At 47.2% G+C, this 26333-nt stretch overlaps 1 protein-coding gene across 5 annotated transcripts in view; it reads left to right on the forward strand.

The window, feature by feature from the left end:
- The first annotated feature begins 205 nt into the window (after positions 1 to 205).
- Positions 206 to 26333, forward strand: part of GALNT15 (polypeptide N-acetylgalactosaminyltransferase 15) — an 83435-nt gene continuing 57307 nt past the window's right edge. For 4 of the 5 annotated variants that reach the window (XR_010155124.1, XR_010155123.1, XM_063805499.1 and 1 more), the window contains exons 1-2: positions 206 to 1716; positions 21722 to 21888. Coding sequence is in view for 2 of the 5 variants with exons in the window: in XM_063805499.1 (XP_063661569.1) it covers positions 1178 to 1716; positions 21722 to 21888 (706 nt within the window). In the remaining 3 variants the exon portion in view is untranslated. Of the gene's footprint in view, positions 1717 to 21721; positions 21920 to 26333 lie in introns of all 5 variants that reach the window. The other variant, XM_063805500.1, reaches the window with a different exon arrangement.

Below are 26333 nucleotides of genomic sequence, written 5' to 3' on the forward strand. Positions count from 1 at the left end.
CCAGCCCATGCTCCCCAGCCCCATCCCTGCTCTGCTTTTTTGCCTTCATCCTCATCACTATCTGACCCAGTGGATAGTTTTAATTGTATCTGTCACTAGAATGCAAGCTCCATGAGACACACATTTTTGTCTGTGTTATTCATTGCTCTACTTCCAGTTCCCAGAACAATTTTGGCACATAGCATGTGTTCATTAATTATGTGTTGGTTAAATGAAGGAAGCTTGATGAGGGAAAGAGCATGCCACTCCTCTTCCAGCGTCCCCCTTGGTGGCCAGGGCAGAGCAGGCATTCAGCTGCTCTTGTGGGAGAAGAAGGGACTTGCAAGATCATCTCCCTTAGCTCCCTCATTTTCAGGAGGACAGGGACAGTGGTCCCCAGGAAGGGAAGGAGAGTCCAACCTAGTTTGCCTGATCCCCCGTGGGAGGCTGAGGTTGCAAACAGACAGCTGCAGCTCCTTGCAGCTATGCCACACACACAGCCTTTCTGAATCAGAGGGTATTAGTCTTTCCTTCTGAACTCTTGGGATATTCCTGTTTTGATTTGGCTCTAGCAGTGACCACACCGAGTTATGCAAAGCCTGGGAACAGTGAGGGCATTAGGACCAGGAGTGACGCGCACGCTTGGCTCTGGGTTGTGTCTGGCAGAGGGCTCTCGGCTGAGTGGAGCTATGTGTGAAAGGAAACCAGGCACTGCCTGCCGGCTTTACATCTGTTGATCTGACCTGACTGGAAGCGTCCAAAGAGGGACGGCTGTCAGCCCTGCTTGACTGAGAACCCACCAGCTCATCCCAGACACCTCATAGCAACCTATTTATACAAAGGGGGAAAGAAACACCTGAGCAGAATGGAATCATTATTTTTTTCCCAAGGAGAAAACCGGGGTAAAGGGAGGGAAGCAATTCAATTTGAAGTCCCTGTGAATGGGCTTTCAGAAGGCAATTAAAGAAATCCACTCAGAGAGGACTTGGGGTGAAACTTGGGTCCTGTGGTTTTCTGATTGTAAGTGGAAGCAGGTCTTGCACACGCTGTTGGCAAATGTCAGGAGCAGGTTAAGTGACTGGCAGAAAAACTTCCAGGTGGAACAAGCAACCCAGGTTCTGCTGCAAGCTTGAAGGAGCCTGGAGCGGGAGAAAGCTAACTTGAACATGACCTGTTGCATTTGGCAAGTTCTAGCAACATGCTCCTAAGGAAGCGATACAGGCACAGACCATGCAGACTCCAGTTCCTCCTGCTGCTCCTGATGCTGGGATGCGTCCTGATGATGGTGGCGATGTTGCACCCTCCCCCGCACACCCTGCACCAGACTGTCACAGCCCAAGCCAGCAAGCACAGCCCTGAAGCCAGGTACCGCCTGGACTTTGGGGAATCCCAGGATTGGGTACTGGAAGCTGAGGATGAGGGTGAAGAGTACAGCCCTCTGGAGGGCCTGCCACCCTTTATCTCACTGCGGGAGGATCAGCTGCTGGTGGCCGTGGCCTTACCCCAGGCCAGAAGGAACCAGAGCCAGGGCAGGAGAGGTGGCAGCTACCGCCTCATCAAGCAGCCAAGGAGGCAGGATGAGGAAGCCCCAAAGAGGGACTGGGGGGCTGACGAGGACGGGGAGGTGTCTGAAGAAGAGGAGTTGACCCCGTTCAGCCTGGACCCTCGTGGCCTCCAGGAGGCACTCAGTGCCCGCATCCCCCTCCAGAGGGCTCTGCCTGAGGTGCGGCACCCACTGTAAGTAAGGCCCTTGTTTTCCCTTCCCTGATCCCAGGGCATGATCAGGTGGTAGCAAACTTGGGAATGCAAACTTTCTGTACCCTGCCTTTCCTGACTTAGAGCAAGTGCTTTTCAAGATGCAGTACCTGGGCCAGCAGCGTCAGCAGCCCCTGGGCACTGGTGGGTTCTCAGAAATGCAGATCCTCAGACCCCATCCCAGACCTGCCAAACAAGAAACTCTGGGTGGGGTCCAGTGGTCTGTATGAACAAGCCCTTCAGGTGAGAATCATTGTCCTAGAAAGCAGAAAGTGAGGACTCTTGCTTGTTCATTCTCTTCTCCGTCCTGGGTTCTAGTTCTTCTGTCTTTAGGTCAAATGGCTTTATTTCTATAACACAGAAGGGAGGTTAGAGCAGACATTCGCCAGTTCTAACACTCTGACTCCACTACATTTTGATTTTAGGGTTATTGTTAGTGTTTGCTTTTAGTTTGGATCAAAATAACAATTGCAGTTTACATTTAGGGGGCTCTTCCCATGTGTCTGGATTTACTTTACAAGCTTTTAATGTATTAACTCATAAAGTCCTGGAAAGTCCTCACAGCTCTGCAAGATGGGTGCTAGTAGTATCATCATGCTTATTCTATAGGTATGAAAACAAGGGGAAGTTGCTTTCCCAGTCACGCTGCTAGTAGGTAACAAGGTCAGGATTTGAATGCAGGCATGTGAGCTCCAGTCTGCCTGACCCACCACTCCATGCCACCTGCCTTGGGCCACTAGACTAAGGAAACAGGTCCAGTGCCTGAGAGCCAGAATACTGTGCTGACTGCAATTTACCCTGCCAGGGCAGCCCCAGCCCCAGGAGGTAAGCTGAGAAGTGTAGGTGATGGGCAGAGCTGTGCCCAGGGAGATGCTGGCCCATCCTCCACACCCCCTACTCCCTTACTGTCACCATGGCTGGCCACTGAGGAGGGAGCCTTGGTTATCAGCATCCAGGGAGCAAGGCAGCTTGTTAGTTTTAGTTTGGTGATTTAGGTCCCTTTTCCTATAGGCCATTGCTCCTCCCAGAGCCTGGAGAGTTTCCTGGAAAGCAAACATTTGTGCAGGGCAGCAGTTGGAAGCAGGGCCACACACTCCTCGGATCCCTGATCTAGTTCCCCTCAGCCTGGCTGCTCAGCCACTCACACTCGAGGGCGTGCAATTGCAGGGTCAGCCAGCCGGGAGTGAACATCTCCTTAAATTGTGTGCCCCGGGTGCCTCACTCACCTCACCCTACTTCCATTTCAACCCCGCTACACTGTTTTCAAGCCTTACCTTTAAAAGCTATTTTCAGGAAATTCCCACCCCATTCTAGTTTTGTGCCCTCCTTGCACCCTGGAGTTTTAACTCACAGCACTTACAAAACTAAAGCCAAATGATTATTGATGTATTTATCAGTCGAATGCCTGCTTTCCCTGCTATGCTGTGAGCCCCTTAGAAGGTCAGGACTGAGTTTGTATTGTACATCCCAAAGCCCAACATGCAGTAAAGAAGTGATTGCTGAATGAACAAACATAGTTTTCAAATTTTTTGACACTATTTTTCACTGGCCTGGAGCAAGAGTGAGCATCCTCTTTTTGCCGATAAGAAATAATATTGCCTGAAACGAGAGGGTCTGTGGCTACCAAAGTGGTCTGTGTGTGTGACTGTGTGTTTGCATAGTGCAAATGTGTGGTGAATATGCATATTTGTGGGTCATGGTATATGTATGTTCGTGCATGTGTGTTGTATATATTCTCTGTGTTGTGTGTGCATTGCATTATGTGTATTAAATGGACGTCGTGCATGTATGTGTAGTACATGCAGGTACTGTGTTATGTGGTGCCTATATGCTTGGTGCATGTTACTTCGTGTATGTGATGATATGCACAGCTATGCATTGTGCAATGTGTCGTCTTGTGTGCATGTGTGTTAATGTGCATGTATTATGTGCATCGTTCATATATGTATTGTGTATTGGGGTGATGCCACATGCATTGTTCATCTGGGTGTGTGTTGCAGTTTGCTATTTGTTTTGCATATGTTCACGTGGTGCGTGTGTGCACAGGTATTGTGTTGTAACTGTGTTTCTTGTGTATGATGTGCTTCTGTGGTGCATTGTGCTATAAATGCATTGTGTGAATGGGATATGCATGTATGTACAAGTGTGTTGTGTTTATTAGGCATGTGGTATAAAGTGCATGGATATGTTGTATGTGGCACAAGTGCAGGTAAATTTTGTGGTGTGTGTGCTGTGCACGTATTTGTGTGTGCTGTGTGTGTAGTGTGCATGGGTGTAATACGTGTGTATTGCGTATCTTGTGCATGTGGTGTGATGTGCACATGTACTGTGCATGTACTGTGCCTGTGTGTGCTGTAGTGTTTGTTTTACATGTTTTGTGGTACATGTGTGCGTATGTATTCTTTGTGTGTTGCATGTATATTATACATGTGAGGTGTGAGTGATACATGTGTATATGTGCAGGCATGTTGTGTATGTTATGCATGTAGTGTGATGTTCATGAGTGTGTGATGTGCACTGTGAGTTGCGTGGTGCAAGTCTGGGTACATTTTGTGCTGTGTGTGTTTGATGTGCACGTGTGTGTTTATGTGTGTGTGCAACACTTCAGTGGTTGCTTCTTCCAGCCAGAGTAACCAACTCGCCTTGACTTGCCTGAGACTTCCCAGATTTTAGCACTGAAGGTCCCAGGCAGTCCGGAGGAAACTCCTCAACCCCTGCGAAGGGAGACGATTGGATTCTCCAATCCCCAGCTTGCCAGGGTTCTCACCGAACGGCCGCCAGCTTTGTGCGGGGGTGCTCAGCGCCCTCTGCTGGCCCCGGCTGGTGCGTGCGGCCTGCGCAGCCCAGGCCTTGGCCGCAGACTACCCTCTCCAGTCTGCGGTTCAAGCTCTGGCGCCTTCCCTTAACTGGATTCCTCGCCTGCGTGCACAAGAGAGTCCCTGCAAAGCAAGGCAAACGATCTCCACCCTCCCCCCAGGGTGACAGGACTCTTCGGCTCCTACCCCTTTAAATCTGGGCCACAATACAACACAGAAGAGAAACAGGCATATATTAAGTGCCTGCAGTATGCGGGCCCTGCACCGCTGCTTTCCCACCAGGACCAGCAGAACGCTAGGACATCAGGAGCCTGTGCCTCGGGCTGTAGCGCACCCTGTGCTATCGCCAGCCACACATCCCCTTGCAATTCCATCCTTGACTCCTAAGCCAGACAAGCCCCTCTGGCCCAGTTCCTACACCCAAACGCCCAAACTAGCTCTGCCTGTTGTCCTTTCCCCTGTGCCCAGGCCACAGGCCTTTTTCTGAGTACCTTTAGAGTCATTTCTGGAGGTCAGTTTGAATAGGTGGCATTTGAGGAAAATTACCAATGATGCAAGAGCAAAAAAGAAAAATATCAGTGGAAAAGAGGTCAAAAGACAGTCTCTGAAAAGAGAGGCAAAATTACAGTGAACATTTATTGAGCACTTACTATGTGCTAGAGGCTCTGCTAAGTGGTTTTTGTTTTCAACTCTTCATAGAAAACCTCTAAGGTAGGTTTCATTTCATGGATGAGGAAACTGAGGCACAGAAAGATGGAGGGACTGGTGCCAGGTTATCTGACCAGGTGAGTTTGACACCAAAGTCATACTCTTAACCACCACACTACACTTTGCCAGTCTGCCACTCTCCAGACCAGAGATTGGGCAAGTCACATGGGCTGGAAGTGTTTTCATCTTAAAATGGGGAGAACTCACACGGGTCCATGGGGAGACACTTGCGGAAATGCTTATCACAGCATCCTTGATGGTGCTGAGGAGCTGGAAGCCACCTGGATGTCTTGTCACAGGGCAGGAGGAGCTGGGTGCACCCTATGAGATACTCAGCCTGAGTTAGAAGCAACAGACTCTGGGTACATTCAACAATGAAGGGAGACCTTAAAAATGCCCTGCTGAGTGAAAAAGTAAGGCACAGAAAGCGGCCTACAGCACTGTATCATTAGGGGAAATGTAAATCCATGCAAACTAACCAATCCATTCTTTACAGGAACAGAACAAACTCAATGAAATGGTTGTGCTGTGGGAAAGGGAGGGTCCTCGGGGCAGAGGTGGGGATAAAACTGAATGAATACTGAGGCAAAATAGAGAAGAGCCCATGATGGAACCACAAACAGGAACGGGATTAACTCAGCCCTTCAAAGCTGCTGTCAAAGAAGGGGTGGGAGGAACAAGCCCTGCCCATTTAGCCTCCTGTAGCACGGATGGTTTTCAAAGTTCTTCCAGGCCCCAGCTCTCCTTTGATCATCCTGGTATCCAGTGCAGGGGCAATGGGTTCCTAGGATCAAAGAGGCTGCTGTGTGAGAGCCAGTGCTTTGTAATCTACATCTACGGCTGAACTTCAGCGTGCATCAGAACAACTAGAGGGCTTGTTAAAAATACAGATTCCTGGCCTCCATTCCTCCAGTTTCTGATTCAGTGGGTGTGAGGTGGGGCTCAACATTTGCATTTCTGCAAACTCCTGGTACTGCTGCTGCTTCTCCCAATCCAGAGACACTTTGAGAACCTCTGCTCTAAGGCACACTCTTTATGCCGAACAGACTGGCCAGAGCAGTGCTCCTCAAACTTTAAGGTGCATGCGAATCTTCTAGGCATCCTGTTAAAATGCAGTCAAATTCAGCAGGTCAGGAGGGCAGCCTCAGATGCTCCATTTCTATCAAAGGCACTCCAAGGTGGCACCAGCACTGTTGGCCCACAGAGCACATTTTTCAACAGTGAGGAGTTACACCACGACTTCCCAAAAGTATGTGCACACCCAACCCCCCTATATTGCTTGTTTAAAAGACATAGATGTTCAGACCCCCTCACTGGCAATGCTCCAGAGTTCTGAGTTGGAGCCCAGTAATCAGAATTTTTTTAAGCTGATGCTAGATAGTCTGGGGACCTACTGGTAGAGAAAGCGAGTGGAGAGCTGGTAGAGTTTGGGAAGTTTCCACGTAGGAAGCAATACTAGAGTCAGAAAATAGAAAAGAGAGCAGAGAGGAACAGGCTCCCTCATGGCCCCGGCAGTTTGTCCTTAAACATAAATGTCAACTCAGCAGTAGCTGGCTGTGTGCTACCTGCTTTTAACTTGCCTTTATGGTTCAGCCTGTGTTTCCCTGGTTTATGTACCCATAGCTGTGATTAAACAGTTGTGGACCTGTGGTTGAATCCTGGTACCACCTGTTACTGTGTGACCTTGTACAAGTCACTCAACCTCTCTGAGCCTCAGTTCCTCAACTGTAAAATGGGATAATAATAACACCCTTGCATAAGGTTGTAGAGAAAATGAGACACAAAGTGTGATGATTTTCCTTGTGTATTAAGTCCAAACAGAAGTTGCCCTTATCATATTCTTGAGTAAATGGCCTAGGAGTAAGTTGGAGAGATGGAGAAAAATGGAGCTGTGGATATCATATTGCTGTCCTTTCTCTGACTGAAAAGTTATTTTCTGGCCCTGGAGGCTGCTAAATCATCATAAATGTGCAGGTACATTGGAATTATCTGGAAAGTCTTAAAAACTATTCATACTCATGCTCCACTTCCAAGGATTTCTATTTAGTTGGTCTGGGGTGAGGCCTGGGCACCAAGAGCTTAAAACTCCCCAGGTTCTATCGTGAAGCCAGGCTGCAAGGCCCCAGGTGGTCAATGGCTCTTCACAGCTGGTGGGGAGAGCTGGGAGGGATATCTTCTGCTTTGTTCCCCACTTCCTGCCCCAGAGGCCATAATGGGCAAGGGGTCAGAGGGAAGGGCAGGGGCGGGAGAATCACCTTGGCTGCAGCTTTGTTGTCAAGTAGAAGATGGTGTTGCAATCCACGCAGGGTCCACTCAGTTCCCTGTGAAGACTCTGTCCTGCCAGGCCGTGATTCACCCCAAGATGACTCCCCACACCCTTTGTTGGCTGTGATAGCCTGGCCTGCAAAAGAGGAAGGAGGCAGCTGACAGGGCATCAGTAAATCCAAGAGAGCAGACATGCCCTTCGGGATGAGGGACAAGAACAGGAACAAGCTGGGCTTGAGACCTGGGGCTGGAACTTAGCTCAATTCCCCCCACAAGAGAGGGAAGACAACCCAGTATGGGCAGTGTGAGTGGTGCTTATGGGGCCTGGCTGTCCAAGTCATGAAGGGATGCCACAAACACCAACCTTCCAGCCCTCGAGTCCACAGTGGCCGCAGCAGAGGCAGTACCTCCTCTGGACCTCCACTCTGGATCCATTACACCGCAGTGGGGTTGCAGCGTAGACAGAGCTGAGTATATAGCGCCCTTTTTTGGGTCAAATGCACTCATGGTAACAAGTGTGGTAGGGTCTTACTCTGCACTTCAGGACAAACCCAGCTGGCCTTGGGGGTTAGATTAGATGTGGTTAATCTGCACCTTGTCCTGGGGTGGGAGGAATTGATGTTATTTACTCCAGTGCCACTCACAGTGTGGTCCTCAGACCTGCAGCCTCAGAAATGCAGACCCTTCAGACCCCACTTAAACCTACTAGATGAAATCTCTACTTTAACAGGATCCCTAGGTGATTTCCATTCATGTTAAAGTTTGAGAGCCATTATGAGGCCAGTGGTTCACAGCCCCCACTCACATTAGAACCAATGAGTCGTCATGTCAAGGCTCCAACGCAGACCAAGTAAATGTGATTCACAGGAACTCACTCTCTAAGTGATTCTAATGTGTAACCAGGCTGAGGACCACTGCTTAGGCCACTTTAGGTGACTAAGAACAGAGATGCTCAAGTCACTTAAGGTGATGGAGTTACTGCAAGTTTACACAGGAAGTAAGTAAGGAACAGGGAACTGTCCAGACAAGGTTGAAGGAGGTGGACAGGAGGGAGACCCACGATCCACAGTTCCTTTGGGGACTTGGCCTTCCTGACATCCTGCAGCAGTAGGGGCCCTAGAACCTGGCCAAGTATTCTGTACATCTGTCAGCTCACCTCCTATTGTCTTGTCACTAACAACCACTGCCCTCTACTCTAACTGTGGTCCAGGAACCAACAGCATCAGCATTACCTGGGAGCTCACCAGAAATGCAGAATCTCAGGCCCCACCCCAGACCTACTTGACCTAAGTCTACATTTAATGAGGTCCCGGATGGTTCAAGGGCATATGGACACCGGAGAGGCACTGAGCTACGTCTTGGCTTCTACCACCCCGTCTTTGGATTACTGTCTGCTCTATGACCTGCTATCAACTGCTCACTTTTTGCATGTCTAAAGCTCACACTTCTTGAGATGGAGGATCTGGCAGGTTTCTCTGGCCGCTAGCCTGGGGAGGCTGTCCCTGTTAGCTGGAACTATGGCTCCAAGATGCTTCATAGGCCTCCGGTCAGTGTTCAGACCAGTGACTCCCAGTCTGTGCCTGTCTCTGGTTCAGAGGTAGATGCCAGGATCAGAGCAAGCTAAGGATCCCCTGAACCCCTCCAGAAGTGAGCTGTGGGAGTTTGGATAACCTGCACAAAGAGAAGGGGATGGCATGTACCTTGTGACCTCTGTCCACTGATGGAGAATGACAGGCTGGCAGCATCAGCCTCCACTGCAGACTCCAGCCCTTTCCTCCCATCTCTCTTGTCTGCAAGCTTCTTCATCCATTCTTCCAAGGCCTCAGCTCCAGGCTGTGTCCCAGCCCTAGCAGCCTCAGGCCTGGCCTAGAAGTTGGTATGGTGTTACCAAGATAAGTGCCACCAATTACAGGCAAGCTAGGATTTTCTTGTAATGGACGAACTTGGCTCTGTGGGATTACTCCCCTGTTAATCTTGACAACCAACTTACACACTTCCTGAGAACAAGTTCAGTGTCTTTCTTCCTTCAGTGAACAAATAGCTATTGAACAACTATCAGAAGTAAGAAGGTAAGCAATACCCAGCCCCAACCCCAGGAAGCTTGGGGTACACTGGGGGATGCAGACAAGCAAACAGGCTGGTACATCAGTGGGATCAGGGCTGAGATAGAGAAGCCTATCCGAGTGGGGCGCCTCCACTGATTTGATAGGAACTGGGAGTCAGTATCCCCAAAACAGCTTTAGGAAACCTGGCAGAAACCTTTCTACTCTGGCCAGGCAAGGGGAGGGAGGGAAGAGCGTCAGTACTACAGCCAGGCCATCTGGTGCAATGCTGTGACTCATTCTCTTCAGAGCCATCATCCAAATGCATTTTTCCAAGTTCACAGGGGATCCTGGAGCTGCATGAAAAGAGGGTGTGCATCTGTATGTAAACACAAGACACCAGACTCCTCTGATCTTGGAGTGTGAAGATATAAAGCTAGCCTGCAGAACAGCTCTCTTAGGCTAAGATTATCCCTTTCAATCCAGGACACACCCCTGGGCTGGAGAAAGGTATCAACATCCCTGTGTTGGCTAATTAGGGATTAAGCCCAGGTTGATTTGAGTCCAAAGCCCTTGGTTGTTCCTGTCCCGCTGCTCCCACTCAAAGGATGAACAAAGGAGGTCAGGGGTGGGGTTTTGGACACTTGAGTGACACATACAAACCGAGACAGTAAAATATTCACTGGATATTTCGTTGAAGCAGAGAAGTTAGCCTCATTATTTAACAATAAAAACATACATTTCTTCCTGGATCCTCTGCATAAGTCCCTAGTCACTTGGTGCCTTGCTTTATGATATTCAAGAGCCTTTGCCATGCTCTGCCTCATTGGTTGGCTCAGCAATGCTATGAATGTCTTTCCTTCAGTTCCTGGTACATGCCAGCCCCTTCCCACCTCTGGGCCTTAGCAGAGGCTGTGACACCTGCCAGGCATGTCATTCATCCCCCACCTGCACTCTCTCTCTGGGCTGTGTCCTACCCACCCTTCAGGTCTTGGCTTTGATTTCACGTCCCTACCTCCAGAACGTCTCACTACAGCTGTTGAATAATGATTTGGTTATGTTTAATAGGACATAAACTCCATGCTATTAGGGGCTATCTTAGTTTAGGTTTCCCCTAAAGAAGATCCTGAAAGAAGGCTTCATTTTGCAGGTTATCCCAAGAAGCACGGGTAGGGGCTCAGGAAAGTGGAGCAGAGATGCCTGAGAGAGGCATGTGTTCAAGGCAGCTACCTCTGTGGGCAGCTGGAGCTCAGCCCTTGGAGACAGCGTAGAACATGCATGCATCTCAGCGCTTCCTACCCTCTGCCCTTAGGGGTGAGGGTGCTGGGTGTTTAATAAACCAACTCTTTTCAATCACTGGCTGAGCACAACTCACTGGGGTGGGGTAGGGGTTAATTTTCCAGCTCTTCGGGGATGCTCTGACTGGGGAAATCACACTGGTCAGCCAGAGAAAGCCCTAGGGCCATTAGAAGTTGGGCCATCCTGTATCATAATGAGATGGCCCAAGAGGATATGGGCAGGGGTACCACAGATTGTGCTTCAGGCATCATGTCTATTTCATTCATCTTTCAGTCCTAACACATAATAGGCTGTCAATAAATATCTGTTAAATGACTTGATAGAGAGATGGAAGGTGAAGATTAAAGAGAAAATCAGAATGAAGATAGGCAGGCCTGTCTAGAGCCTCCTCAATGAATAAATATCCTATTTCCTTACTCTGAGCTTCCTGGCAGCCACACTGAAAAATAAAAAAAGATGATATTCTTATTTGTATTCTTCATGAGGAGGAAGCACACTGTTGCTCAGATGAAGGAAAGTATTTTGTGGCACTTATATCTGCAAGGACTTTTCTTCCAAAGCATCAAAGTGGAGATAACAAGTGACAGGGGGACAACATCCTCAATAGGTTCCCGCAGTAATGGAGAGCAGGTTTCCTAAAAGTGATTCTTGCATTGTTCCCTGATGAAAGCTGAGAGCACGATGACAAGCACGACTCCCTGTAAGCACATTTGTAAGGCAGCCAAGACTGAGGGGTCAAGTAAGTTGCCTTTTGAAGACCTTAAGGAATCAGCGTAGACAGTGCAGAATGTGTGGAGGAACTGATGGATCGCATGTTTTTCAAATAACCTTCCATCATTGTCCCTTTATGACTCTGAATCCAGAACATTCTGCTCGCACTGTAGTCCAAGATGGTGATAGATAGATAGATAGATAGATAGATAGATAGATGATAGATGATAGCAATATACTATCAGCTATTTGCCGTGTAACTTTAAACAGGTCATTTAAGCTCTCTGGGCTCTAGTTTCCTCATCTTAAAAATGGGAAAGTGTGTCCACGATCTAGTGCTGTATAACGCACCTTATCAAAACTTAGTAGATTTTTAAAAATAGATATTTTTAAAACTTTGGTGCTTCAAAAGATGTCATCAAGAAAGTGAAAAAGACAATACAAGAGTAGAAGAAAATGTTTGTAAGTCCTATATTGGATAAGAGATTTGTATCCAAAATACAAAAAGAACCCTTACAACCCAACAATTAAACAACAAAACACTCCATTTTAAAACGGGCAAAGGATTTGAATAGACATTTCTTCAAAGAAGACATAAAAATGGTCAATAGCACATGAAAAGATGTTCAAATCATTAGTCAGTAGGAAAATACAAATCAAAACCACAATGAGATGACATTTTACCCCCACTAGGATGGCTGAAGTGAAAGACAGTGCAAGTGCTGACAAGGATGTGGAGAAATTGGAACCCTCACACATTGCTGGTGGGATTGTAAAATGGTGCAACTGCTTTGGAAAACAGTTTGGCAGTTCCCCAACATGTTAAACATGGAGCTATCATATGGCCAGTAATACCAGTCCTAGGTATATACTCAAGAAAATTAAAAACATGTTCACACGAAAACTTATACATGAATATTCATAGTGGCATTAGTCATAAGTCAAAATAGGAGCAACCCAAATGTCCATTAACTGATGAATGGACAAACAAAATGTGGTATATTCAAACAATGAAATATTAGGCAGTAAAAAGAAATGAAGTACTGATATAGACTGCAACATGATTAAGCTTGAAAACATTATGATAAGTGAAAGAAATCAGTCACAAAAGGCCACGTTATGTCATTTCATTCATATGAAGTGTCCAAAGTAGGCAAGTCTGTAAAGACAGAAAGTAGGTTAGTGGTTGCCACGGGCTGTGGTAGTTGTGGGAGCAGTGGGAAATGACTGCCAATGGGTAGTAGGTTTTTGGGGGTGGGGTGTTGAAAACATTCTCAAATTAGACAGTGGTGATGGCTGCACACCTTTATACTTGAATCCATGGAATTGTACACTTTATAAGGGTGGACATTATGGTATGTGAATTATATCTCAATAAAAATATTATTAAAACATTAGTGATTTCAGGCCGGGCGTGGTGGCTCACTCCTGTAATCCCAGCACTTTGGGAGGCTGAGGCGGGTGGATCACGAGGTCAGGAGTTCAAGACCAGCCTGACCAACATGGTGAAACCCCGTCTCTACAAAAAATACAAAAATTAGCGAGGCATGGTGGTGCATGCCTGTAATCCCAGCTACTCAGGAGGCTGAGGTGGGAGAATCGCCTGAACCTGGGATGTGGAGGTTGCAGTGAGCTAAGATAATGCCACTGCACTCCAGCCTGGGTGACAGAACAAGACTCCATCTCAAAAAAAAAATTAGTGATTTCAAACAGTAACCATTTCTATGTTATGGTTCTATAATTTGGACTGGACTCAGCCAGGCAGTTCTTCTGCTGATCTCCCCTGGGTTCACCCCTGTGGCTGCCATCAGAGGGCGCTGACTGCACTGAATATTAAGATGGCCTCGCTCTCAGACCTGGCAGCTGATGCTGGTCCTCAGCTGGGGCACTTTAGTTTTTCTTCAAGCAGTCTGTAATCCTCTATTAGGCTACGTTGGTTTCATTACATGGCATCTCATGACAGCAAGTGGAAGGCCTTGAGGCTTAAACTTGGGAGTTCTCGAATGTCACTTCTAGTACATTCTATTGGTCTAAGGAAGGCACAAGGCCAGCCAGACTTAGGGGCTGAAGAAATAGATTCCATTTCTTGATGCAAAGAGTGGCTGACTCACATTATAAAGAAACACGGTGAACAGATATGTTGTGACCATCTTTGCACACATGAAAATTCCTATTTCAAAGGGCATTTGGGAGGATTAAATGTAATAATTCTTGTAATAATTCATGCTGCTAAAGCACAGCACCTGGTACATAGGACTCCTCATGAAGTGGTGGCTATGATAAATATTAATAAGACGCCTGCATCACAGGTGCTACCCTATTCCTCCATTCTCCCTCAGTGAAGACAAATCATAGACTCAAAGGTGGAAGGATCTTTAGATATTACACGGTGAATCCCTCAGTGTCAGATGTGGGAACAAGGGCCAGAGGAGAGAAGGGAGAGACTTGTCCAAGGCCCCTTATCTCCATTCCCTCAAGGGGGATTCAGAGGTCTGAGCCTGACGGAAGGTCGTCGTCCAGGGCATGTGGCACATCTCCTAGCACATCTAGCCTCACGCTCTTCCCCCCAGACCATTATCCTGGCTCAGGCTGTATATACTTGCAGGGGCGTCTCCGAGGAAAAGAATCACAGAAGGCAAAGTGTTGCCTGTGGGTGAAGGAAGAGGAGTCTTCCCCAGTGGTGGAAGTGAGAAGTTACAGGAACTCAGTTGGCACAAAATGGCAGCCATAGGTCGTGTCCCATCACAGACATGTTTGTTTGGCCATGCAGTTTTATTTAAAAATGTTGGATTAGTGGTCAACATTTAAAAATTAAGATATTTCCCAGAAACAGTTCAGGTTTCTGGCTTTTTCTGGAAATCAGGAAGATGTGGCAAAACTGGACTAACTTTCCTCCCAGTGACATCAGCTGTTCCTTTGAGGTGGGCCATGTGGTCTCTGGCTCACTGAAGCACCCACAGGGCAAGAGTCACATCTCCCTGGCTGGCATTTGAGCTTATGCTCCCTTCAAACCTGAACAAAGGGGTTGGAGCACTAGGAGGGGATGGTGTAGATGCAGTTCAGGACCTTTCAAAGATCTTTGTTGGCTGGACCTTAGCCAGCTTCCTAGGTTTCCAGTGGCTTCTCTGAATTGCTGCTCAAACCCTCTTCCTAGTTCTGGTCTACCCACCCCTCATTCCTTAGTGCCTGAAGCTCTGTAAGGTTGGGTGGGAGCGGGGGAGGAAGAGTGGATAGATTGCAAAGCAGATGACAGGTCCTTAGCACCATTTCCCTCTCTGTCCTCACTTCCACCTCCCTCCTTGTGTCCTCTCTCTCCAAGGTCCTCATGATGACATGAGGAGCCCAGGGTTCCCAAACATGGGAGAGTAGGGCCATACCATCTGGACCATTTCTTATTGTCTCCTCAGCATCTCCCAAAACTTACACACTCACATCAGCTAAGGAGTTGGATGCTTTCTATTACAAGCTTTATCCTTCTGAAGGGAAGTCATCCTGCATTTTAACAACAACAACAAAAAAAGGAAGCCACCAAAGCCACTGGATGAGCAAGAAGATTGGAGAGCTTTGCTCCCGGTGGCAGCCTGAATCACAGGAAACATTTTGCTGTTAGGCCAGGGTTCCAGGGAGATTAGGTCCAACAGGGGATCTAGCTGAACTCCAATCACCCACCTGGCCTCCTTTGCCTGTAATCCATGAGGTGAACAGCACCACCATGTTGCATAACTCCAAGAGACACCAGTGCATGGTGATCTCTGAGCATGGCACCCACTGGTGTTGGGCAATGCACCAGCCCTAGGGGTTGAGATGAGGAGTAAATGAGATAATGCATGGGAATATCCTACAAATATCAGTGATTGTTATTCCCAGAATACCAGCCCAGTTCCTCTGCTATGCTGAAGGACATCCTCAGAGACATGTTCAGACAATACCAGAAGCCAGTCAGCACATTTTACCTGAAAAATAGTAACAGCTTCCAGTTATTGAAAGCCTGCTGTGGACAAAGCACACAACATTTTACACAGCCCTTTAAAGTAACCCTACTTGTTATCCTCATTTTATAGATGAAGAAATTGAAGCTAGAAAGATATCCAGGCACATGAGAGGTTTGCAAGAATCAACAATAGCTAGCTAGCATTTTTGGGCTCTTACTATGCATAAGTACTTCAAATGTATTAGCTCATTTGGTCCTTCCAACAACCTCATTTTACTGATGAGCAACATGAGTTTAAGTAAATTGTTCAAGATGGATTAATGGAGTCAAAAAGATTGTGAGAAATGAGAATTAGTGACTGAAGTATAACTGAGTCTGTTGGTCTGGAGACTGTTGAAAGCAAGGATAGTTCTCAGAGAGCTTATGGTACTTGCCCAGGTCACATAAGGACAGACTGGGATTTGAACCCAATGCCAAAACTTCGCCTTTTATCCACTTGATAAAACGTCAGCTGAACTAACACATTTTTGAGCAAGTTTATCAAGGTGAATGGAATTGCAGTTTGGCCGCTTTCAGGGACTCTATTTGCTTGCCACACCCTCCTACTTGGTTCTGTGCTGCCACCTGGAACAATGAGAGAGGATTCATCCCATTTGCCCATACCTGCATGACTGTGCTGCCCATAGGCCGATGAAGCCCATCCTGGGATGATGACCATGGACTGCCATAAGCCTGTACATGTAGTTGGTATCCCTACCTTCCACTGGTGTCTAGGAGCTAAACAGTCTGCACCATCCTCAGGCTCCCCCTCCAGCCCACTAGAAACAAAACAATCCCTGGCTAGGCCGGGCATGGTGGCTGACGCCTGTAATCCCAGCACTTTGGGAGGCCGAGATGGGAGGATCACGAGGTCAGGAGATCGAGACCATCCTGGCTAACACGGTGAAACCCCGTCTCTACTAAAAATACAAAAAAATTAGCTGGGCGTGGTGGTGGGCGCCTGTAGTCCCAGCTACTCGGGAGGCTGAGGCAGGAGAATGGCGTGAGCCTGGGAGGCGGAGCTTGCAGTGAGCCAAGATCGCGCCACTGCACTCCAGCCTGGGGGACAGAGCGAGACTCCGTCTCAAAAAAAAAAAAAAAGAAACAAAACAATCCCTGGCTCTTCTTAAAAGCATCTAACAGGCCCTGAGACACAAGACTTTGTCAAATTTGGGTTATAATATTTAGTTCCACACTCCAAGCCATGTTGTGGGTGCTGGGCCTTCTCACAAACCTCAGGCTGGGTCCACTCAGCCGGTGCTGGTCCTCCCCTGAAACACCAGATTATTTCCATGGTGATTTTTAGCTCTCGTCTCCAGGCAGTTCTGCAGTTGCAGAACAAACCACAGCTGTCGGTTTATGTCTTGAAGGCTGCGTGAGCTTCTTTCCCTGAGAGAGGAGAAGGATTCTTTCTGAGCTGATGCCAGGAGACCTGCCTCCACAACTTGGGGGGGCATCCCCCATAGCCTTGTAATGGCTTTCAAGAACCCATTTGGCCTTTAACATCTCTTAGCAGCCTGTTTAGTTTATCCCACTCACACTCCTTGCCCATCCATTGGTTCACCATCTTCTCTCTCACTATGAGGAGAGAAGTTATATCTGTTCATAAAACCCCAAAATTCCTGGAGCAAGGGGAGTCTATGAAATTCTCTTTGAAATGCTTGCTCTCCTTATTTTTCTGCCTCCTTCTTCCTCCTACTGCAGGAAGGAGCCCCCAAAGAATCAAGAACACACACTTTCAAGGCTGGAAGAGCCTGAGAGGTACCTCTTGTAGTAATGGGACATCTGTTAATAATGGCAGCAAACGCATGGTGCTCACTCTGTGCCACCCACTGTTCTTGGTGCTTTATAAAGATCATTTCATCTCCACAACAGCAAATCCCCAAAAGTGGGCCCTACTGCTACCTTTCTGAGGAAACCAAGGCACCCAGAAGCTAAGCAACTTTCCCAGGGTCATCTCCGCAGCTAGGAAGTGGTGGAGCCTCAGTGTCCACAACCTGAGTTACCAGGTGAGACTGCCACCCGGCAGAGGATGTTCTGTGAAATCAAAGAGAGGAACTTGAGTGCCCTGGTCACCATTTAACTAGCAGAGATAGAAGCTCTCACATCTCCTTACTTTGAGTAATATGCAAGGAGTGTGATCTTAAAGAGCTAGAGGTTAAATACAAATTTCTTTCATTGAAGGAGGCCCTGCTCCATGCCAAGCACTGTGCCAAGCCCTTTATCAAACTTATTTCTCCCAAAAGCTCTGAAGTGGACACTGTTGGGAAACCCAAACTTGAAAGTAGTTCAGTGGATGTCTCATGCTATACTGTAGAATAGTTGTTTAAAGATAGCTATAATTTGCAAAGATGATCATAAATATAACATTCATACTAATTACATTGTGTCTTTTTGGAAAATGGCTATAAAACAGTCACTGTCTATTGGGTGCCTATTATTATTCTTTGATTCTCTCAATGGGCCTAAAGGGTAATTATGGTTACCCTTACCTTCCAAATGAGGAAACTGATACCTATAAATATTGAGTGAATTACCCAAGGAAACTTAGGAAGCAACGGAGTGAACATTCAAATCTAAATATGTCTGATTCTGAAGTCTAAGTTCTTTTGACCATCTTACTACAAGGATACATACACCACACGCACACACACTTGTGTTGTTTCCAATTCTCATAGTCTATGAATTGAGACAGAAAAAGGAGCCAGGCATGGCTGGCAGGCATAGCCGTGCTCTCTTCTTGGAGCAGACGGGACTGACTTTGGTAAACTATTAAACTGTCCCCACAGGAATTCCAAACCCAGGGCTCTCTGTCCCAAACTCCTTTCCTATCTCAGTTGGCAAATAGCCAGTCTCCCGGCAATAAGCCCAATTAATAGTTTAGGGTTTTTTTTTCATACCCACTAAATTCACTGAGGCAAAATTTCTTTTCACAGCCACCAGTCCCTGTCTAGGACCCCTGGGTTTACCCAAATGCGTGGCCACAAAAGAAGTGGAGAGGATATGAGGAAATTTTGCACCTGTTTGTGAGCAGTCTAGAGCAAGTCTGAGGGCAGAGCAGAAATTCTCAGCCCCACCAGGGGAGCAGGGGAGAGAATGAAGGGGGTGAAAGACCTCAGCAAAGACTATGCATGTGCTGGGGACGCAGTCATCTCCCTAAAACCTTACAGGGAAGCTGGTTCCATTTTGGACATGTTATTTGAAAAGCCCTGAACTCAGACTATAAAAGTTCATATAAAGTTCATTATTTTATTTGTTTTAAGAATGGTTCTCAGAATGCTGCCATGCATTTAGGGACTTCTTGCTAAAGTCCATAGGAATTTATCTTTCAAATAAGTGTTAGATGGGTGTTAAATTTTCTCTTTAAAACTAATATGATATTTGAGTTAACAGTATTGAACCATGTCGGATTCCTGGTTTTGCTCATTGTGGATGATTACGTGAGATATTTTCATGATGGGGAGCTAGGTAAAGGGAACATAGGAACTCTCAGTTTCTTGTCAGTCTTAAACGATTTCAAAATAAAAAGTGGTAAAGTGGGAATTGAAAGAAAAAATTACTAGAAAGAGTGTTGCTTTCCCCAAAAATCTTGCATGTAACTTCTCTAATGGTGATAATTCTGTTGCAGAATAAACATTTTACTTTGGCTACCAGGGATCTCAGAGTCAAATTTAAATTCATTCTAGAAATACCTAGGCCCTTATAACCTATATATTTATGTTCTTTCTCCAAATGCTGACTTTCTAAATTTACTTATATTCCTCAGCTCCTGACTTTTCTTCCTTATTTTTATTTTACCATCATTTTAAGTATTTGTATTGTGTGTATTTTTTTGTGAGTGGCTTCAAATCATTGATGGAAATAAATAGCTTGTAAATTTATAAACCAACAAAATAATTAGCTCATTTATGAGATGTTTATGTGTTTTTAAAAATTATTTAGGAATTCTGTTTACCATTACCTAGACTCAATTCTCCCTCTCTACACAGGATTTTGCCCTGAGAGTCACACACAGGTTTCCTGTGCATTGAGAGTTTTCTGCCTTTCTTAGGACTGGTACCAAGCTAGGGAGCAGCATGAGTTGACACATCTTAGAAGGTGTTTCCCTCAGACAGGGCCAGCCTCAGCCTGGTTGTCACTCTGCCTGCAGTTCCACCTCACAGATTCCTTTAGGTGTCCGAAGTTTGGGGTCCTTGAGATGGCTCCTATTCAAATGTCCCTCTGAGGAGGAACATAGTTTGAGCAGCAGCTGCAACTCAGAAAGAGGCTCTTCAGAAACACACGTTAAGAAAGTGCCTTTTGTAAGCAAGTGTGAGCTATATACTGCTCCATGTATCAGGTTGTTATAATTCACTCCACCCTGGACCCACTGATTCTCATCAGACCCAAAGCAAAGCAAACACCATGCACCCTGTTCACAGACAGCCCCTCAGCAGAGGGAGATGCAAACACCCCTGCTATCCAGCCATAAGCCAGCAAAGTGGAAAGGGTGTGAGAGTTTTGAAGGTAGAACATTCAGCACTGCCACTTGCCAGGAATGTGAGCTTTGATGTCTTCCCTTCCCTCGAAGCCTCCGTTTCCTCATCTGTAAAATGGGAGTAAGATAGCCCAACCCACGGATTAATTATCAGATGAATGTGCAGTGATATATTAAAGGCCTTGCACGGTGTCTGGCATGTTGTTGGCACTCACAAACATTCCATCCTTGTTTTTTCTTCCATAAAAATAATAAGAGCCTAAATGTCTTCTCTTTTAGAAGTGTCTGTTCATGTCCTTCGCCCTCTTTTTAATGGGGCTTTTTGTCTTTTTTCTTGTAAATTTGCATAAGTTCCTTGTAGATTCTGGATATTAGACCTTTGTCAGATGGATAGATTGCAAAAATTTTCTCCAATTTTGTAGGTTGTCTGTTCACTCTGATATTTCTTTTGCTGTGCAGAAGTGCACATGTATGTTTGTTGCAGCACTATTCACAGTAGTGAAGTCACGGAATCAACCCAAATGCCCATCAAAGATAGACTAGATGAAGAAAATGTGGTACATATGTACCATGGAGTACTATGCAGCCATAAAAAGGAATGAGATCCTGTCCTTTCCAGGGACATGGATGGAGCTGGAAAACATTATCCTCGGCAAATGAACACAGGAACAGAAAACCAAACACCGCATGTTCTCACTTATAAGTGGGAGCTGAACAATGAGAACACATGGACACAGGGAGGGGAACAACACACACTGGGGCCTGTTGTGGGGGCATGGGTCGGGGAGAGCATCAGGATAAATAACTAATGCATGTGAGGCTGAATACCTAGGTGATGGGTTGATGGTGGCAGCAAACCACTATGGCACATGTTTACCTATGTAGCAAACCTGCACGTCCTGCACATGTATCCTGGAACTTAAAATAAAATTTTAAAAAATAGTAAGTGCTAACATTTAAAAATTGTGTGCCAGGTGCTATGCTAGGTTGTAGGAACATAAAAATAAAGAAAATAGTGTCCCTGACCTTGAATGGATGACAGAGATTACCGGACACTTAACTACACGCATCATCCTATCCAAGCCTCACCACAGCCTCGGGGCGTTCTGATCTTCCCAGAAGGCCAGGAGGGGTGTCCCTAGGTCATTTAGTTGTGCCAGAAATGTAGGCCTCACGCCCAAGCCAAAGACTAGAGCAGAGGTTCTCAAAGTGTGGTCCACAGAAAACAGCAGCATCGGCATCACCTGGGAGCTTGTTAGAAACGCAAATTCTTCGGCCCCACTCCATCTCCAGAAACTCTGGGGGTGGGCCCTGCAGTCAGTATTTTAAAAATCCCACCAGGTGATTCTGATGCATGCTCAAGTGTGAGAGCTGTGAGGGTGATAATATTGTCATTCATTCTCATTTTACAGATGAGGACAGTCATTTGCTGAGGACGACGGCAACGCTTCTCAATTGCAATGAGAGGGACTTTGGATTAAATGATAAAGGAGCTCTTGAGATCTGAGAATTGGGAGATAGTAGACAGCACCACTATGAGGCGTAACAGGTTCTTTTTATATGGGAATTTTAAGACATCCCATAGGACAGCCATATAATGGGGGCAGCTCCAGCCAGAGCAAAGGAAGCGAGTTAGAGGGTGTGGAGTGTTTCCTGTGGCCTTCTCTTCCCCATGGCTCTCTGGCTCTCTTCCCTGCAGGTGTCTGCAGCAGCACCCTCAGGACAGCCTGCCCACAGCCAGCGTCATCCTCTGTTTCCATGATGAGGCCTGGTCCACTCTCCTGCGGACCGTACACAGCATCCTCGACACAGTGCCCAGGGCCTTCCTGAAGGAGATCATCCTCGTAGACGACCTCAGCCAGCAAGGTAGCCACGGCTCTCCTCCAGGCTCGTCTGGGTGAGCCTTACCCCCTGGCGGGTGGAGTTCTCAAGCAAAAGATTGAAGTTTGGAACTATTTTAGGCAAGATTCCCCAACTACAGACCTCCAGATGAGGATTAATGGGCAAGTAACTTATGAATGCAGAGCCACTGGGGAAACCAGTAAGGCAGTGGGGGCCGCAAGACAGAGAAGGAGAAAGAGCCCTGCAGGGGAAACAGCCCTGGGGACGGTCTTGAGGGGCGTCGCCTCAGCCTGATCCCGTGGGGATCTCTCTCCCAGGCGCCACCCAGTCCAACAATCCTCTCTCCAAGACACTGAAGAATCACATAAGGCGGCCCTGTTGTGAGTGCTCACTGCCTCCTAGACCCTGGTGCAGCACTTTACACATATGCACATATGTGTATCGGTCCTTCACTCATCATGGCTTAGACAGACCCACTCACTTTCCAGAGGAGGAAACTGGGGCCCAGAGAAGAGAGCAGACTGGAGCGGAGTCAGCCAAAAGCAGCAGAGTCAGGCCCAGAGCCCAGACTTGCAGAACCTGCCTGTATGCTTCCTCTCACAGGAACCTGGCTACTAGAGACAGCCCTAAAAGAAGATGGAGACAGAGAAGCCCCCACTTGACTCGTAGGTCAGTGGCTCTCACGCTTGAGCATGCATCAGAATCACCTGGTGGGATTTTTAAACTACTACTGCAGGGCCCACCCCCAGAGTTTCTGGTGATGGAGTGGGGCCGAAGAATTTGCATTTCTAACAAGTTCCCAGGTGATGCTGATGCTGCTGTTTTCTGTGGACCACACTTTGAGAACCTCTGCTCTAGTCTTTGGCTTGGGCATGAGGCCTACATTTCTGGCACAACTAAATGACCTAGGGACACCCCTCCTGGCCTTCTGGGAAGATCAGAACGCTCTGAGGGAAGCCGAGCATTCACGTTTTTCTAAGGGGAATAATGGAGAAGGGCTAGGGTAGCCAGGTGCCTCTGTTAGTTCTTTCTACGGTCCTCACTCCAGGGATGGGCCTAGCCTGGCCATAGCAGCGAGTCAGATTAGCCAGAGGCTCTGGGAACACCTGGGGTTCCTGGGTGCAGCTGGCTGCATATTAGGCAGGACTAATGAACAGGTGCAGGACAGGGCTGGGTTGGCGGGTAAAGTGCCCAGAGACTCTCCAAACCCTCAAGTGGGGCGGGGTCCGCCCAAGAGCACACCTGTGGTAAGGCCCCCACCATCTGATGAGCTGTGTTACATCTGTGCCCCTCGGGCGTACGGAAAGTGGAGGAGCTGGGCCCCAGAGAAATGGGCTACCCCAGAGCTGGCAGCCCCACCAGAGGGGATCTGGATCCCCTGCCAAGCAATTAAGCTGCCCCCTCCTGGCCAACTCCCCTTCTGCCCCTCACTACTGGGTTGGCTCTCCATCCAGTGGCCCCATATTTCCTGTTGACATTGGGGTGCAAGGCCTTTTCCACAACCAAGGGCAGCACTGGTTCTATTTCTGCAGGTCCCTCTCCTCTGTGTGATTGCCAAGACCCAGATCCCAGACAAGCACCACCTTGCGCACTGTTTTTATTTAATCCTCTTGGCCACCCAGAGAGGCAGGGCTTATCAACCCTACTCTACCTATGAGGAAAACTGAGACAGAAAAAGATGCTGCGGGTTGCCCTGAGCCACCTTGATGGGCTTCCAAGCTGATGGTCATGACAGCATAGTGTAGTGTGATAGAATCAGCTAGATGGGTTTCAGGGTATTCGTCTGGGGTGGTGATGCCCACACCAAATCATTAAATCAAAAAATGCTTGCGATGACCAGCCCATGATGACCCTTTACAAGTGGAAGTCAGTATTACTGCTGTTTTCTGGAGGGAAGGAGTTGAGGATAATACCAGCTTTTTCCGAGCACTATACCACTCAGACATGGGTGCTCTTACCTGCTTCAAAACCCTCTGAGAATGCCAAACAACCATCGCAGTCTGGAAGTTCTTCCTTATCTATTCTGAATCTCTCTTGCTAGAAGTCTGTCCTAAATAATACTAACAAGGGTTAGAGGTATAGCTGAAGGGACCAGCAGTCAGCCCAAGGAGGGCTTCATAAATTAATGTTTGGTGGGAATATCAGTGAAGGACTATATTTGGCTGCACAGAACAGAAACCTGCTGCAGTGACTTAACCAATGAATAGAGATTTATTTTTCCTTATAGTATAGAAAGCTCACAGGGTGGCAATGCAGTATTGGTGTGACAGCTCCACAATGCCATTGGACACCCACCTTCATCTGCTTTCCACTTCAACATGCTTAGAGAGTAGTTTTGGCCTCATAATCACAACAGGGCTGCTCTACCTCTGGACATGACATACATATTTCAAATAGGAAAAAGGTGAAGAAGAGATAGGCAGAGGCCAGTTCAGTTTGTGCTCTTTGGAAAAAAAAAATAGTAAAATAATAGTTTTCCCAGAATCCTTTCATTCATTTTATTTCTACCAGAGCTGCTGCCAGCAGTGACAGGAAGTCTCGAGAGAGACGTGTTTTTAGCTGCCCCGAGAAACATCAAAGTTCTGTCAGTACAGCGGAAGGGGAGAATGAATGGTGAGGAAGATGTTACATTTAGCAATGTTAAAGCCAATGAAGTCACTGAGGGGCTGCTTCTCAGATATGCAAGTTCAGAAATGTTAATAGCCTGACTAACAGAGATTCCTCTCTAGGGAGTGGACCAGGGCTGACAGTCTTACCAGAAAAATAATTATAAAGTAACACATCAACGAAGCATTTTACCAGTGAGAATTGCAACAGCCCAGTGACTGGGACTCCTTTCCTCTACTGCTCAGGACATTGTTCTCCCTGCAGAAAATCCATGGTGCTTAGAAGACAGATTCCCAGGGAAGGAGTGTATGAAGTCTGCTGGGGGCTCTCGGGTGGGGCTGCCTTAACCTTCTCCAGCCTCCCCAGAGATCCAGCTACCAAAGCAGCCAGGCTACTTGTATCCACAGTTAAGGCCACCTCTGGGCTGGGGAACTGGGGGGGAAATTCTTGCTTTTTGGCTCAGTTCTGTTCAATGCACATGTACTGAGTGACTACTGTGGGCCAGGCCCTGCACTAAGGGTTAGAGCAGAAGAGATGCATTAGGTACAACCCCTGTCCTTGGGGAGATCTTAGTCCACTGGGCTGGGGGGACTCCCCATTTCCAAGACTTCATGGAGACCGCTGCTTCTCTGTGAACACATTGTTCCTTCCATCTCCACTGGCTTGTTCCTCTTGGTATGTGTGTACACAGACATGCACACACACACACACATGCACTCACACACACAATCAAGTTATTCTTATCTTAAACACAAAACCTAACAAGCTTCTCTCATCCTTTCCATCATCTTCTTAGGCCTCTTTTTCTCCCTTCCCCTATAGAATCAACCTTCCTAACTGTCTGGACTCTTGGTCTCAGTTTTTCATCTTCTGTTTTCTCTCCTGGACCCACTGTGTTGCAGACTCCCCTATCAACTGCAATGAGATCTCTTTGACCAGCACCACCAATCTCCTACCAGCTGCCAAATTTAATGGAGCCTTTTGCCTTTGACTTCCTTGACCGCTGTCTTAGGTCAGGTTTCCTGAAAGCAGGGCCTGAGATGGAGATTCACGTGCATGTGATTTTTTTGAGGGTGTACTCTCAGGGGAAATCTGTAGGGGAGTGAGTGATACAGAAGAGAGAGAGGGAAGAGCTGAACAAATATGTGGTTTCAGGTGAAGTCCAGCCATAGCCTGATCTCATGGAAGACTCTGGAGCACAGGCTGCACTGCGGGGTCTGTCTTGCTTTTTACCCTGCAATGGTCAGTCATTGACCATGACTGGGCCTGAGGGCAGCATCCTGCATGACTGTCTGGCACCTGCAGCAGAGACCGTTTTAATACCACAAGGCAAGTCTCCAGGGAAGGGTTAAGATTTCAGTTAGCACCCACAGCAGCCGGGGACATGCAAACCAAACCAAAACAGTTAAGGGGAGCTCAGGGAATCTGAGTAGGACACTATATTAGTCTGTTCTCACACTGCTATAAAGAACTGCCTGAGACTAGGTAATTTATAAAGAAAGGAGGTTTAATTGACTCACAGTTTCGCATGGCTGGGGAGGCCTCAGGAAACTTACAATCATGGTGGAAGGGGAAGCATGTCTTACATGGCAGCAAGTGAGAGAAAGAGAGAGAGAGAGGAGGAAAAACTGTCAAACACTTATATAATCATCAGATCTCATGAGAACTCACTATCACGAGAACAGCATGGGGGAAACTGCCCTCATGATCCAATCACCTCCCACCAGGTCCCTCCCTTGACACATAGGGATTATGGGGATTACAACTCAAGATGAGATTTGGGTGGGGACAAAGAGCCAAACCATATCAGACACCAACAGTATCTGCTACATTCTTGCTGCTGCATTTGGAGAATGTTAGCA

Source organism: Pan troglodytes, chromosome 2, assembly GCF_028858775.2.
Source record: "Pan troglodytes isolate AG18354 chromosome 2, NHGRI_mPanTro3-v2.0_pri, whole genome shotgun sequence".
NCBI lineage: Eukaryota > Metazoa > Chordata > Mammalia > Primates > Hominidae > Pan > Pan troglodytes.